General features: G+C 45.7%; 1 protein-coding gene across 3 annotated transcripts in view; it reads left to right on the top strand.

Annotated features, from left to right (window-relative positions):
- Positions 1-16,090, top strand: part of CXXC1 (CXXC finger protein 1) — a 79,993-nt gene that overhangs the window by 32,412 nt on the left and 31,491 nt on the right. For all 3 annotated transcript variants that reach the window (XM_030193915.1, XM_030193913.1, XM_030193912.1), the window contains 3 exons: positions 1,751-1,958; positions 2,479-2,589; positions 15,783-15,832. In XM_030193915.1, coding sequence (XP_030049775.1) covers positions 1,751-1,958; positions 2,479-2,589; positions 15,783-15,832 — 369 coding nt within the window. The remainder of the gene's footprint in view (positions 1-1,750; positions 1,959-2,478; positions 2,590-15,782; positions 15,833-16,090) is intronic.

Raw genomic sequence — 16,090 nt, 5'->3', positions numbered from 1 at the left:
CCAGACTGCAACGGCCTCAAATACAAGTCTACCTACTCATCCAGCTTCTCCTTCATAGGAGTACAGTTATGGAATGCACTACCTAAAATCTTAACATTAACTCAGAACCACCTAAATTTCAGGAAATTACTGAAGACTACCCTGTTTAAGAAGGCTTACCTTCATAACTCAACTTAATTTACCTCTTCCTGTTACAGCAAATTCCAAGGACCCTTACCTTTATTATTCACTCTTATTATCTCTGTTGTTCTTTATGATACCTATAAGTTTGCTATTTTTTTATTACATTATTATGTTATTTTTTTTTATTATTATATTTTTTTAATCATTTATTTATAATTTTTTCATTTTACAAGGATCACTTGCAAAACAGTAAAGCAGAGATGATTGTACATTAAAACAATATTAGAAGAAAACAATCTCAACAAGATAAATGGATTTTATACAATCTTTCTCTTTCTTAGACCACAAAATAAATAGGGAGAGTGAAACAAGACAAGGAGATCAATTTAAACAACAGCAAACAAAGAAAACGTGGTATTAACCCGATTATCCCCAGTTATTATTTATCTAAATCATTATTCCACATTGATCATCTGGTTGGTTTCTTCAAGACCATAACGGTGCATAGTCCATCAATTTCATTGGAAACATACTTATTGTCCAATATTAGTGAAAGTAATACACCTGATTTCATTTTTTTCCCTTTTAAACCCAGAAATTGTTTAACAATACAAACCCTTGAATCTCCAATCCAATTCCCGCTGATTTAAGTAATCCCAGTTTCACAGGCTTCACTCCTTTTGAATTAATATATTAAGAGGAATCATTTCAGAGGAAAAAAAACATTAGGAGTCATACCCGGAACTCTGGGAAAACAACAATCTCGATATTAATCATCTGTAACAATATTCATTTTGTTGTTTTTATTATGTTATTTTACTGAACTATATTACATTGTTATGTTGTTTAATTGAACTGTAGTTTGCTCTACGGTTTTGTAAGCCACATTGAGCCTACTATTGGTGGGAAAATGTGGGGTATAAATGTGTTAAATAAATATGGAGGCAGGACATGTTTGATATCTTGGATTTTCTCCTCTGATACTGTCAGCATTTCACATCCATTGTTTCACGGATTTGAAATTTCTCTGTAGAGTGTATAAAACATTAATCTATAACTTAACTCATTAATTCAATAAACTTATTCCATAACGATTACACGTAGTCTCGGACTGCTCATGAATCCAATTTTAGTTTGGTGTAACAGCATATATGATACCACTCTATCTGATGTTTTAATTGATATATTTTACTAATTTTGTAAGCTATCTTGACTGGGATCTGCCAAAGAAGAGGGAATATAAAGCTTTTAAATAAGCTTAGTCAAGATCGGGAGGCGAGGCTGGTGGTTGGGGGGCGGGGATAGTGCTGGGCAAACTTATATGGTCTGTGCCAGAGCCAGTGGTGGGAGGCAGGGATAGTGCTGGGCAGACTTATACGGTCTGTGCCCTGAAGAGCACAGGTACAAATCAAAGTAGGGTATACACAAAAAGTAGCACATATGAGTTATCTTGTTGGGCAGACTGGATGGATCGTGCAGGTCTTTTTCTGCCGTCATCTACTATGTTACTATAAATAAATACATGTGATATCATTTTCTCCGTATTAGAACTTTAAAGGGAGTGTGGGTGCTGCAGTTTACCCTCTTGACTTGATCCCCTTTTCCTCCGCTCTCCCAAACCTCACAGCCGCATCTATGAGATTCTGCCACAGCGCATCCAGCAGTGGCAACAGAGCCCATGTGTGGCAGAAGAGCATGGCAAGAAGCTTTTGGAGCGCATCCGGCGGGAGCAGCAGCAAGCCCGCACCAGACTACAGGAAATGGAGCGGCGCTTCCATGAGTTGGAAGTCATCATTGCCCGTGCCAAACAAAGTGTTGTGCGGGACGATGAAGAGGTAAGCACCGAAACAGGTTCTTCCAGCAGCTCAGATTCCATTAAAAAAAGAGCTGAACTACTTTTTGATGCATGCGTTCTGCTGCACCACCCAATTTTCTGAGGACTTTCAGCATAGTAGTAATCAGAATCCTATTGTTAAAAGCTAATTAAAGGACTTTTTTGTTTAAAAACAAAGATAAGCAATCTCCTAGCAATAGTTCTTGTGTTTGATGTCTTACGCCTTTGTAATGTCAACAAAATGTTAGCTTATAGTGGGGCCCTGCCATTGCTGTTTTGTTTCTAGGGTTGTAAGCCAGAGAGGCATGAAAACTGAGTCACAAATATCTATAGCTTTTGGCTGTGGGTAAAAAGGTATAATACAAAAGCAATCCCCCCTCCACCCCCCCCCAAAAAAAAATAATAAAGCATAACATATCACAAAATTTCATAAGCCATAAATATTTGTTGCTTATGTGTATGGAGTTCTAATATCTTGGTTTCTCAATTCTTGTGCCCCCACCCTGCCTCACCTCTTGCAGACCAGTGAAGGAGACAGCGATGACACAGACTTCCAGATTTTCTGTGTATCCTGTGGCCATCCCATCAATCCTAAGGTGGCGCTGCGTCACATGGAGCGCTGCTATGCTAAGGTATGTTGTGGGTGGGGTAGTGCTGCCATAGTGTGCTCAGAGAGATAATTACAGTGGCAATAGACTTGTGCTCTGATATAGTGGACCTTAGGTACAAATTAGAGGAGCAAGCAGAAACAATGGAGTCTCTGTAAAATAAATACAGTGATCTCTAGGCGCAACAAGGAGAGATGTTAGACAAGATCGAGGACTTAGAAAACTGGAGCAGATGATGTACTCTGCGCATTCGCGGTGTACCAGACACACTGGAGTATGCTAACTCCCCAGATGTGTTATGGAAATGTGTGCAGAGTTTGCTGGGACATGATACTGATAGCAGAACTTGCCAGCATATTGAGAGAGTTCACTGATCCTTGATGACCCCACAAACTAATTTGCCATTAGTTTTCATAATTAACTACCAGTTCAAAGAGCAAATGGTGAAAAAAGCACATCCTACGGACAAGGTTATTTGGGAAACCCATTGCATTGAAATTTGTGCTGATGTTTTCTCCCCACATACTGAAAAAGCATAGAGACTTGAGAGGGATTTTACAGTTCAGTTGCGCCAAGCGAATGCTACAGCTGGCTTCATCCGTTTGACTTGGCATTTACCCAGGAAGGGGAAAGCTTATAAGAAATGAACTAAAGAGGACGGGCCTTGGTGGAGGCATGGCTTTTAAAGGTGGGAGCATTGTGGTCAAGCTCGCAGAGCCAGAGAAGAGTGACTGTGATGGCAGAGTGGACGGGGGCAAACAGAGTACAACATCATGGCTCAGACAGTAGCTCACAATAGCAGCAGAACAGTGAAATGAGATGCGATTTATTCAGCATTCATTCCCCACATAAGAGACTTCAGTTGGAGGAAGTTATTTACCAGGAAGTACTGGAGGAAAGAGGGTGGATTTTTATTTAGGTGTTTTCAGGCAAAAACTTGGGACACATAGGGGCTCATTTTCAAGGTAAAATTATGTATCATACCTGATAATTTTCTTTCCATTAATCATAGCTGATCAATCCATAGACTGGTGGGTTGTGTCCATCTACCAGCAGGTGGAGATAGGGAGGCAAAAGGATTGCTCTCTATATGTGGTCATGTGCTGCCGGAAACTCCTCAGTATGTCGATATCAAAGCTCCATCCGCAGGACTCAGCACTTAGAGAATTACACCCACAAAGGGACACTCTGCCCAGCTCACCACCGCCGAAACGGGGAAGGGGAATCAACCCAGCTCATCCCCACACAAGTGGGGGAGGGGAATCCGTCCAGCTCATCCCCACGGAGCGGGGGAGGGACACCACACCCGCTGATGCGGTGGGATCTGGCTTATCCTGCGACCGCAACCGCGGGAGGAGCTGGCTGACCCTAACACCGCCGAAGCGGGAGGGATATAATGCTACTCTACTGCCGCACGAAGCGGGAGGGAGCACCGGCAGAATTTAGTTTTCAATCCAGCCCCGTAAAACGGAGGGGAGAGGAATGCAGCAGCTCATGTAACATAAAATCGTCTCAACTCCAGAAGAATTCAATTGAAAAAAACTTGAACACGAAGATCCTCCTGAACAGGAACTGAAGACTAAACTTGAACCTGAAATGCAACCAGAATATAAACAGTACAGATATCTGGGAGGGGCTATAGATTGATCAGCTATGATTAATGGAAAGAAAATTATCAGGTATGATACATAATTTTACCTTCCATATCATCATGCTGATCAATCCATAGACTGGTGGGATGTACCGAAGCAGTACTCACCCAGGGCGGGACATAGAAATCCCTGACCGCAACACTGAAGCTCCAAACCGGGCCTCCGCCCGAGCAGCCACAGTCAAGCGGTAATGATGAGAGAAGGTATGAGCCGATGGTCAAGTTGCCGCCTTACAAATCTCCTCCAAGGAGACGGACCCGGCCTCTGCCATCGAGGCCGCCTGTGCCCTAGTGGAGTGAGCCTTCAGCTGGATAGGCGGCATCTTCCCCACGGCCACATAAGCCGCTGCAATGGCTTCCTTGACCCATCGTGCCACTGTAGACTTGGATGCCTGCAGACCCTTACGAGGACCTGCGAACAGCACAAACAGATGATCCGACTTCCGGAAATCATTGGTCACTTCCAAGTATCTGATGATGACTCGTCTCACATCTAGATATTTGAGAGCAGAGTACTCCTCTGGGTAGACCTCTCTACGAAAGGAGGGTAGGCAGAGCTGCTGATTCACATGGAAACGAGAAACAATCTTGGGCAGGAAGGAAGGCACCGTGCGAATAGACACTCCTGCCTCAGTGAACTGCAGGAAGGGTTCCCGACATGATAGTGCCTGGAGCTCAGAAACTCGTCCGGCTGAAGTGATAGCCACCAAAAAGACTGCTTTCAACATCAGGTCTGTCAGAGATGCCCTCGACAAGGGTTCAAAAGGCGGCTTCTGCAAGGCTCTTAGCACTAGATTGAGATTCCATGCAGGCACCACCAAGTGCAGAGGAGGGCGTAGGTGATTAACTCCCTTGAGAAAGCGCACCACATCTGGCTGCGAGGCCAGGGAAGCACCCTTCAGGTGACCCCTGAAGCAAGCCAGAGCCGCTACCTGGACTTTAAGGGAACTGAGCGACAGGCCTTTCTCCAGACCTACTTGCAGGAACGCCAACACTGAAGAAATTGGAGCAGTGAAGGGAGAAAGAGAGCCTGCCTCACACCACGATGCAAAGGTACGCCAAACCCTGGCGTAAGCAGTAGAAGTAGAGCACTTCCTCGCTCTCAGCATAGTAGCGATGACCTTGTCTGAGAAGCCCTTCTTCCTCAGACGCTGCCGCTTAATAGCCAGGCCGTAAGACCAAAGGGGAGGGATCCTCCATCACCACGGGACCCTGGTGCAACAGGCCCCGCACCGCTGGCAGCCGCAGAGGGCCGTCCACCGAGAGCCTGATCAAGTCCGCACACCAGGGACGTCTGGGCCAGTCCGGACCCACCAGGATTATCCGACCCAGATGCTTTGCCACCCGGTCTAGCACCCTGCCCAACATGGGCCAGGGCAGGAACACATAGAGAAGCTCCTGTGTCGGCCACCGTTGGAGAAGAGCATCTACTCCCAGAGAGCGAGGGTCCCGTCCTCTGCTGAAAAAGCGCGGCAATTGGCCGATGACGCCAACAGATCTAAGCTCGGCTGGCCCCAGCTCTTTGTGATGTCCAAAAACGCTTGAGCCGATAGCTGCCACTCTCCGGGATCCAAGGTATGGCGACTGAGAAAGTCCGCCTTGACATTCATGACTCCCGCAATGTGGGCTGCCGACAGCTGTTCCAGGTTCGCTTCCGCCCACTGGCATAGCTTCATGGCCTCCTTGGCTAGAGGGGCGCTCTTGGTACCTCCCTGGCGATTGACATAGGCCACAGCCGTGGCATTGTCCGACAGGACCCGTACTGGCTTCACCGCCAGTACTGGGAGAAACTCCAAAAGCGCCAACCGAATGGCTCTGAGTTCCAGGAGGTTGATAGACCACTTTGCCTCTGCAGGAGACCAGAGCCCCTGCGCTGTCCTTCCCAAGCAGTGGGCTCCCCAGCCCGTCAAAGAGGCGTCCGTCGTGACGACAACCCATTCCGGGGTCAAAAGAGGCATTCCTGCGGACAGCTTGTCTGTCCTCAGCCACCAGCCACTGGAGTCCATCGCTGCAGCGGAGAGAGCTGTAGAGGTCTCATATGGGCCCTGGCCCAGGGCATTACTTCCATCGTGGCCGTCATAGAGCCCAACAGCTGCACATAGTCCCAAGCCCGAAGAGGAGAGGCTACTAGGAACTGGTCCACCTGAGCCTGAAGCTTGACAATCCGATTGGCAGGAACACTCTGCCCACTTGGGTGTCAAAACGAACTCCCAGATACTCCAGGGACTGAGTCGGGCGCAGCTGGCTTTTCTCCCAGTTGATGATCCACCCCAGGGAGCTCAAAAGAGCAATCACCCGGTCTACAGCTCTGCCGCACTCTGCATAAGAGGGAGCTCGGATCAACCAGCCGTCCAGATAGGATGGACTTGTACTCCTTCCTTTCGTAGGAAGGCTGCGATGACCGTGGATGGTCCGTGGAGCAGTAGCCAACCCGAACGGGAGGGCCCTGAATTGGAAGTGTCGGCCCATGACTGCAAAACGCAGAAAGCGTTGATGAGGAGGCCAGATGGGAATATACAAGTAAGCTTCCTTGATGTCCAAGGATGCCAGGAACTCCCCTGCTTTCACTGCCGCTATAACAGAGCGGAGAGTCTCCATTCGGAAGTGTCGAACTTTCAAGGCCCGATTGACCCCTTTGAGGTCGAGGATAGGCCGCACAGAACCTCCTTTCTTTGGTACCACAAAGTAAATGGAGTAACGTCCGTGGCCAAGCTGATCTTCTGGCACCGGAACGACCGCACCCAGGCGGATCAGATTGTCCAAAGACTGCTGCACTGTCACAGCTTTGACCGGAGACTTGCAGGGAGAGTGCACAAACCCGTCTCTTAAGGGTCGGCAGAACTCTAACTTGTAGCCGTCTCTGATGACTTCCAGCACCCAAGAGTCTGAAGTTACCCTGGTCCACTCGCCCAGAAACGAGGATAGGCATCCTCCAATCTGCTCTGGGCCATGGACCAGGGCCCCGTCATTGGGTACGAGACCCTGGGGGAGGACCGGAGGACGCACCTCCGGGACGGCAGTCTCTGCGAAAGGAATGCTGCTTGGGGGAGAAGTTCCTCTTGAAGGAAGAGGGGGCAGAGGAGCCCGACTTGCCCGGGCGATACCGACGGGCTTCCTGAAACCGTCCTTTGGAGGAACCGGGGCGGGCACCACTGGCTCGAGCCCTGACCTCCGGTAACCTCTTGCCCTTGGACGTGCCGATATCGGTCACAATCTTGTCCAGCTCGACCCCAAAGAGCAACTTGCCTTTAAAAGGCAACTTAGCCAGGCGAGACTTAGATGCGTGGTCAGCAGACCAATGCTTCAGCCAAAGCCAGCGCCGAGCAGAGACTGTCTGAGCCATACCTTTAGCCGAGGCTCTCAAGACATCATACAGCAAGTCTGCCAAGTAGGCCAAGCCCGATTCCAGGGCTGGCAAATCAGCCCTCAAGGAAGGATCCGAGGGGGAAGCCCGCTGCACAATCGTCAGGCACGCCCTTGCCACATAGGAGCCGCAAACTGAGGCCTTCAAACTTAAAGCAGCCGCCTCGAAGGACGACTTTAAAGCCGCCTCCAATCTTCTGTCTTGGGCGTCCTTTAGGGCCGTGCCACCTTCCACCGGCAACGCCGTTTTCTTAGTCACCGCAGTGATTAAGGAATCCACTGTAGGCCAAAGAAAGGCCTCCTGTTCGCCTTCCGGCAGAGGATAGAGGCAGAACATAGCCCTAGCCACTTTAAGGCTCGCTTCTGGGAAATCCCATTGAGCCGAAATCAAGGTTCTAGGCAGGCGCTTCGTCCCCAGCATAATGGCAGAGCCAGCAGAGGCTGAGGGAGAGACGTCCTCCAGAGAGGAAATCTTCAAAATGCTCATGGCCTGCACTAACAGGTTGGGCAAATCCTCTGAGCGAAAGATCCGCGCTGCAGAGGGGTCATCCGCTCCATCCGAGCGGGAATCCGTCTCCTCCAAGGAAATCCCCAAAGGACCGTTGGGAGAACTCAGATACGCTGCCCTCATCTACATCAGAGGAGACAGAGTCCTCTAGGGCCTGGAAATCCACCCGAGGGCGTTTGCTTCTGGAGGCCTCAACCCCTTTATCAGACAGGGGAGCAAGGGCAGCGTTTTGCATAAGGAAAGCCCGATGCAGCAGCAAAATGAACTCAGGGGAGAAACCCCCCAGACTGTGCACTTCTGCAGCCTGGGCCACGGCCCTAGATGCACCCTCAACCGGCGCTCGCAAGAGCGGGGGAGGAACATGCGCATCCAAAATGGCGTCCGGCGCGAAACTCCGAGGAGCCGCGCAGGAAGAACGGCGCTTAACTTTGGCCGCTTTCTTGCTGTCGCCCGAATCAAGGGCAACCATAGCATTAACGTCTCCCACCTCGAGGGCGGCCCAAGAAGAAGCAGTCTGAGCAGAGTGGCCGGCCAAAATGGAGGGGGCGAGCAGCGGGGGATGGGCGCTTATGGCGGGAAAAACCGCCGCACCAGAGGAAGAACCGGGACACTGACCGGACTCCAAACTGACGCCCAAAAAGGGCGATTCAGGCTTTGAAACCCCCGCTAGAAGCGCACACGCGGTCCGGGGAGCGATTCTTTGCGCCCTCGCCCTCCGACGCCATAAGCCACGTGGAGACCAATCGGGGAATCCCCTGCCCGCTACAAAAGGTAAAAATTACCTGCTCCTCGCTGTAACGAACTGGTGTCCCAGTGAGCAGCTGCAATAAACGCTGATATAAACGTTGAAATAAACGTTGAAATAAACGCCCTTAAAGGACGTCCAAAATTTTTTTTTTTTAACGGAGCCAGCGGGAGGGGGGGAGAAAAGGAGGGACCTGGCACCACCAGGTTTGCACTTGCTCAAGAAGAGCCCTCAACCCTAGGTACTCAACAAAACCTAAGAATTAGGCCTGGAGACCTAGCCAGAGCTGCTGCTGTGTGTGACCACCACCTGCTGAGATAGAGAACATACTGAGGAGTTTCCGGCAGCACATGACCACATATAGGGAGGCAAAAGGATTGCTCTCTATCTCCACCTGCTGGTAGATGGACACAACCCACCAGTCTATGGATTGATCAGCATGATGATATGGAAAGCACTTAGCCTTCCAAAGTTCCATAGGTTTCTTTGGAAGGCTAAGTGCTTTGAAAATATGCTTCATAGGCTTTTACACTGAGGAGGGGTGGATAGGGTTGTTGGAGGAGGTGACGTACTTTCTTTATTTACACTGGCCAGAGTGGGGGGGGGGGGGAGTTGTCAGAGGGATGGGGCTGGGAAGGGGAGGGTGAGCATCAGGGAGGGAAAAGAGTGAGGGATTAGCAGGGAAGATCACTGGGGGACCAAGATAATAAGCGAGAGCTTATTAGTGATAGGATCTAAAGCTTATTCTTTAGAATGACTCACACTCTTAATTGGTCACTATGAATATAAGTACATAAGTACATAAGTAATGCCATACTGGGAAAAGACCAAGGGTCCATCGAGCCCAGCATCTTGTCCACGACAGTGGCCAATCCAGGCCAAGGGCACCTGGCAAGCTTCCCAAACGTACAAACATTCTATACATGTTATTCCTGGGATTTTGGATTTTTCCAAGTCCGTTTAGTAGCGGTTTATGGACTTGTCCTTTAGGAAACCGTCCAACCCCTTTTTAAACTCTGCTAAGCTAACCGCCTTCACCACATTTTCCGGCAATGAATTCCAGAGTTTAATTACACGTTGGGTGAAGAAAATGTTTCTCCGATTTTGTTTTAAATTTACTACACTGTAGTTTAATCGCATGCCCCCTAGTCCTAGTATTTTTGGAAAGCGTGAACAGACGCTTCACATCCACCTGTTCCACTCCACTCATTATTTTATATACCTCTATCATGTCTCCCCTCAGCCGTCTCTTCTCCAAGCTGAATAGCCCTAGCCTCCTTAGTCTTTCTTCATAGGGAAGTTGTCCCATCCCCGCTATCATTTTAGTTGCCCTTCGCTGCACCTTTTCCAATTCTACTATATCTTTCTTGAGATGCGGCGACCAGAATTGAACACAATACTCAAGGTGCGGTCGCACCATGGAGCAATACAACGGCATTATAACATCCTCACACCTGTTTTCCATACCTTTCCTAATAATACCCAACATTCTATTTGCTTTCCTAGCTGCGGCAGCACACTGAGCAGAATATCCCACAGAACCATATATTTCAAGGAAGCAGAGTGCTTGCAAACAACAAATGGAGTTCATGCAAGAGATTCATCTATTGGTGGCTCACAATCACTTTTTTTCTAAAACAAAAATGTCCACATATATTTTTGGCCTCGGATTCCCATAAATGGGGTGATTAATTTTAATAGTGAACTCGCTGCCAGTTCTGGTTCAAGAGGCAGTAAAAAACAAGGAAGAATGCTGTTTAGTGACTCAACTCTTTATATTGCTTAATCTACACGTGGCAAATTCAGAGCAAGGGCCTTTCTTTGAAAAAATTGATGCTCTATTAAGGCAACATAGAGAAGGGAGATACTTTGCATCCTACCACTAGGTGTTGATGCCCCTCTACAAGTCGTTGGTGAGGCCCCACTTGGAGTATTGTGTTCAGTTTTGTAGGCCGTATCTTGCTAAAGATGTAAAAAGACTGGAAGCGGTGCAAAGAAAAGCTACAAAAATGGTATAGGATTTTCGTTGCAAACCGTACGAGGAGAGACTTGCTGACCTGAACGTACATACCTTGGAGGAAAGGAGAAACAGGGGTGACATGATACAGACGTTCAAATATTTGAAAGGTATTAATCCGCAAATAAACCTTTTCCGGAGACGGGAAGGCGGTAGAACTAGAGGACATGAATTGAGGTTGAAGGGGGGCAGACTCAGGACTAATGTCAGGAAGTATTTTTTCACGGAGAGAGTGGTAGATACATGGAATGCCCTCCCGCGGGAGGTGGTGTAGATGAAAACTGTAGTGGAATTCAAACATGCGTGGGATAAACACAAAGGAATCCTGTTTAGAAGGAATGATTCCATGGAATCTTAGCAGAGATTGGGTGGCAACACCAGTAATTGGGAAACAAAACGGGAGCTGGGCAGATTTCTATGGTCTGTGCCCTGAGAAAGTTCATTTTACTCTACAGTTAAGGCAATTAAGGGTACTACAGTTTTTACACAGGCCTTCATAGGTGTAGTGTTCACACAAGAAGAAAATAAACATTTGCTAATAACACATTGGTGGTGTAAATATCAACAGTGTCCACATTTTTGGGTCAATGATGCTGTATTGTCTGTCTCTGACTTGTACAAGTCATATTAAACTCATTCGTGTGACAGGACTTCTTTCCATATTTGAGTGTTGTTGACAGCTGCCACAGGACACATCTAGTTAGCTGAACTTGTGTAATTATCTTGTTGTCAGAGTTCACTATGATTCCTTGATTTCCCAATCAGCTTGACCTGACTCTCGGCTGTTAAGTCATAAATGTCCACCGGGGGTAATAGCCATACTCAAAGACACCATAAGAAGAAGGATTACACTAATTCTTAGAAAGATCTATGAATAAAGCATATAAACAGATCAGTTATTTTCTAAGATAACACTTATTTGCTGGGACATAAGTCCATTCTTCTTGCCCAGATTGGAGGTTCAGGACAGGCTTATCTTATGACTTAAGGCATATTGTTATACTAATTAGCCTTCAAAATGGGAACCATTATCAATTCTAAAATGTTGGTAGTGTTGCCTGCAAGGATGTGCAATTACATATCTAGGATTATCTACTGCTGTGCACACATATTTACATCCTTGCAAATTGGGTAAAGGTCCTATATAATCCATCTACAAAATTTGTTCAGGTAATTTTCCCCTTTTTAATTACCCCTTAGACATGTGGGGAACAGATCACCTAGTCTGGCATTAACAAACCAGACATTCAACAATAACAATTTTAATAACATCCATAATTAAACTAATACCACGATCTGTTGCCCACCTGTATGTGGCCTTTCTTCCCAGATGTTCACATTTTTGTTGCTCCCATTTCGTCAAACCTGAGCAATTATCTGGCTCTTCATCAGCCACTGCGCTGTAGAGACGTTCTAGAGTATCTCCCTTGCAATGAGCATTTACATAAAAAACAATAACATTAGTATTTTACACAATTCCAAATATCTTGCCACAATTCTCTGCCCCACAAATCCTTGATATTAATTTTCCAGTTTTTATACCAAGTAGGTAGCCACATGGCTAATCCATTTGCCACAGATCATGAGTTGATATATATATGTATGACATTGCCCTAAATTCTCAGTTTTGAAAGCCATATAGGCAGCATATAACTCTGTATTCCACATTCTTTCCTCCAGCATACTTAACAGAACCATCTGTAAACCACGCATGTTGCTGCTCCTCATTAGTTAATTCATCATAGGCTTTTCCCCACCTGACTGGGTTCTCCACCCTTTCCAGGGGTTCTAGCCCAGTTTGTCCTGTTTCTGTAAGGGCTGCCACCTTTTCATGCAGTGAGGGAATTCCCCCAATCCCTGATTTTGTTCTTTCCTGAATATACCACTTCCATTTAATTATACTGGTATTTCAGGTCTCAGGACAACAACATGTCCTATAGTTAACTGCCCGGTATCCACCAGAGCCCAATAACATGCTGTTTCTCAAAAGGAATATATTTCTTTTTTACTTCTAAAAAACCTACGGCTCTAGAACCCCAGTGTTGCCCGATTCCTTTGATTTTGCCAAAGGCTCTAATTAGCATAATTTATTTCCCTGAGACACTTAATTCTACTTCTAGTTGTACTGGCCACAGATCCAAAGCAATCTGTGTTGTCTGCTCAAAAGCCTGTTAAAAAAAAAAAAAACTGTTGCTCTTCTCCCTTCACGCAAGGTCATATTTTTTCCTGATTATCCGGTGCCAGCATTTTACTTATGTGCTGCTTGCAATTAACACATTCCTATGCCTAAAAGTTTAAAAGTTTCCCTGCCTGAGACGGTCCTTGTATCTTATAAGATTTATCTCCTATCCCTTTATATGTGCAATTAATGACTCCAAATTAGTCTAAACATAATTGTAAAATCATGATATAAATGTACTTTCTTTTTTGTTAATTTTCCCTTCTCCATTTCTTATATTTATACTGCGTCACACTTACAACGGCACGCTCAGTTATCATTTTCACTGCGTAAATCACACATCATTCCAACTGCGTCACCCTTACAACGGCATGCTTAGTTATCATTTAGTAAAGTATTCTGGCAAGCATCTCATTTTAACTGTAAATCACACATCATTCCAATTCTGTACTTTTCCTATGCTGTTTATCCCGTCTCTAACGGGTTTTCAGGAAAACCCGTTAGAGATGGGATAAACAGTTTATCTTGTTGGGCAGACTGGATGGACCGTACAGGTCTTTATCTGCCGTCATTTACTATGTTACTATGTAACAGTATTTACTGTTACATAGTAACATAGTAAATGATGGCAGATAAAGACTGTACGGTCCATCCAGTCTGCCCAACAAGATAAACTCATTCCTTCTCCCTTTCTGTTTTAAACATTTTTGCCTGCAGCAAACTTACAGCAAAAGGCAATGATTCCTTTAAACCGGAATCCTATTTCTCCCATTATGACCATTCAGTGGCTATAATAACATATAGTGCCTCATTCCAGCCTTGTAATTCAACTCTCCCCTGCATTCCTCTTAAAAAGGTGTCATTCTTTGTACGAATCCCATCCTCGTCGCCAAGATGTACTGCTATGGATTTACAGCCTGTCTCACTGGCACAGACTACTCAATAATTACCGTGGATTCTTTTGGATTTGTATTAGATAAATGAAACCTTTATTAGAGGTGCTAAAATCTACAATGATTAAGATATATACAATGGTTAGCTATATACACACAATGATTAGCTATATAAACAATCATTACATCACTGGTCTCTACATCTAAGCAATGCTAAGAGTTCTTAGACCAGGAAAAGAAGCAATAATACACTATACATACAATCATCACTGGTCCTTACATCATCCAGGCTCTTATCATCAGCTGGGGGGGCCCGTTACAGCGAAAGCCAGGAGCTTTTTAGACCAGGAACAAGTCCTCTGCGCAGTACGTACGTTACTCACAGATGAGCTCCCGATTTCACGGAAAGAAACTCCCCTATTTGTTAGGCTCAGAACTCATGTTCAGAGCTAAGGAAAATTACAGAATGCTTCTCTGTCTAGGTAAACAAGCCATACTGTGGGAACGTGGTCACATGCTTTCCAAGTCCAGGTGGCCAGGCTGAACTCTGAAAGCAAGTACCACCCTCCTTCACATACCAAATTAATTAGAACTGTGTCTTATCTATTTTACAAGAAAAGTTACTTTCGGTCAAAGACAGAAGATTTCAGGGTTCATTATTGATCAAAGCAGGGTTGAAAAACAATCCTTTAAATCTTCCATTACACCTTGCTATTTAATTCATTGGATAAGGACACTGACCTGCCACAAAGATGGCGGTTATTAGGAGTCACAGTCCTCCATAAGCTGGGGCAGGAGTCCACAAATTGTAGATACTACAGACCCCTCTTGTTGGGTATAGATTATAAAATGTTCACAAAAATGTCGGCAAAGTGTTGGCAGAGTCCTCCCCTAGTGAAGGATGATCAGGCAGGGTTTGTGTAGGGCCAACAGACCTTTGTTAATATTCAGTGAGTGTTACACGTTTTATGGCAAGTTGAATGAGCAGGGCTGTCGGCGTTGGTTTTTGCAGTTGACACTGAAAAGGCTTTCAATTGGGTCTACTGGCTGTTTATATTCAAAGCTTTGGAGAAGGTAAGGATCTAAGATCGCTGTATGACCTGGATACCGTTGTTTTTTTGAAAGCCATTAGCCTGCTTCCAAATTAATGGGACTTATACCCCCCCCCCCCCGGCTTTGGAATAATATACACACACTTTTCAAAACCTGAAGGATTCCCCAAATTTGACAAATAAGGATTTTTATGTCTTCCTTCAGCTAGGACACTATATAGAATTCCTTATTTAGCTAGATCATCACGTTTTTCAACATATTGAATTCAATAGTGTACTTTTGTGCAATCAAGGAGGCAATTCTATAAATTGCTACCTACAGGTATGAGCAAAAAAGATGTTGGTACTCAAATGTCAGGGGCAGAGTGAACTGGGATGTACCCCTCAATAGCCAGACCCCCTGCAAACAGCCACAGAATCTGTGAAAAGGCAGACTTGGGTATGCAGAGCCTGGGCTCTTTCATTAATAATTGGGGACCATGGGTCAATTTTAGCAAGCAATGGAAAAGGTGCCAGTACCCCATGAAAAAAAAGCCCTAGTCTAAACCAGCACAAAATCAAGGTTGCCACAAATTAGCAGGTGTGGCAAGCATGCATGGGATAATCTAGACTTTTCCCTAGTTATTTTCATACTTAGTGAATGAGGCTATTCAATACATTTCATTTAATCCAAGGGGGCAAATTTCCTATGGATTTAAATTATCTCTTAGTTTGGAGAAGATTAGCAGCCTCACTGGGATGAATGTTTTAGCAAAACTAGTAGTTTAATATGGCTTTAATGTGTTACATTTTTTTTTCTGTTTCTTTAGTACGAGAGCCAGACGTCCTTTGGATCTATGTACCCAACCAGAATTGAAGGGTAAGTACAGGATTAAATGCATATCTCTCCTGTCCTACAGAGTACTCTGATATTCCAGGACTGAGATTCCCCTTATAAAGCACTGCCAGTGCATATCAGTTCTATGCTGCAGGGCATTCTGCTATTCCTGAGACTGAGAGTCTCACAATATCTCTGCTAATTTTACCTCATTCCTCCCCTGCAGGGCACCTCTATTCATAAGTACACTGACTACAGGTGGGATTGTTTTTTATGGGGGATATTAGTGGTATAAAGATA

This window comes from Microcaecilia unicolor, chromosome 2, assembly GCF_901765095.1.
Source record: "Microcaecilia unicolor chromosome 2, aMicUni1.1, whole genome shotgun sequence".
Lineage (NCBI taxonomy): Eukaryota > Metazoa > Chordata > Amphibia > Gymnophiona > Siphonopidae > Microcaecilia > Microcaecilia unicolor.
The sequence above is the reverse complement of the archived record's forward strand: the minus strand, read 5'-3'. Positions and strand labels throughout refer to the sequence as shown.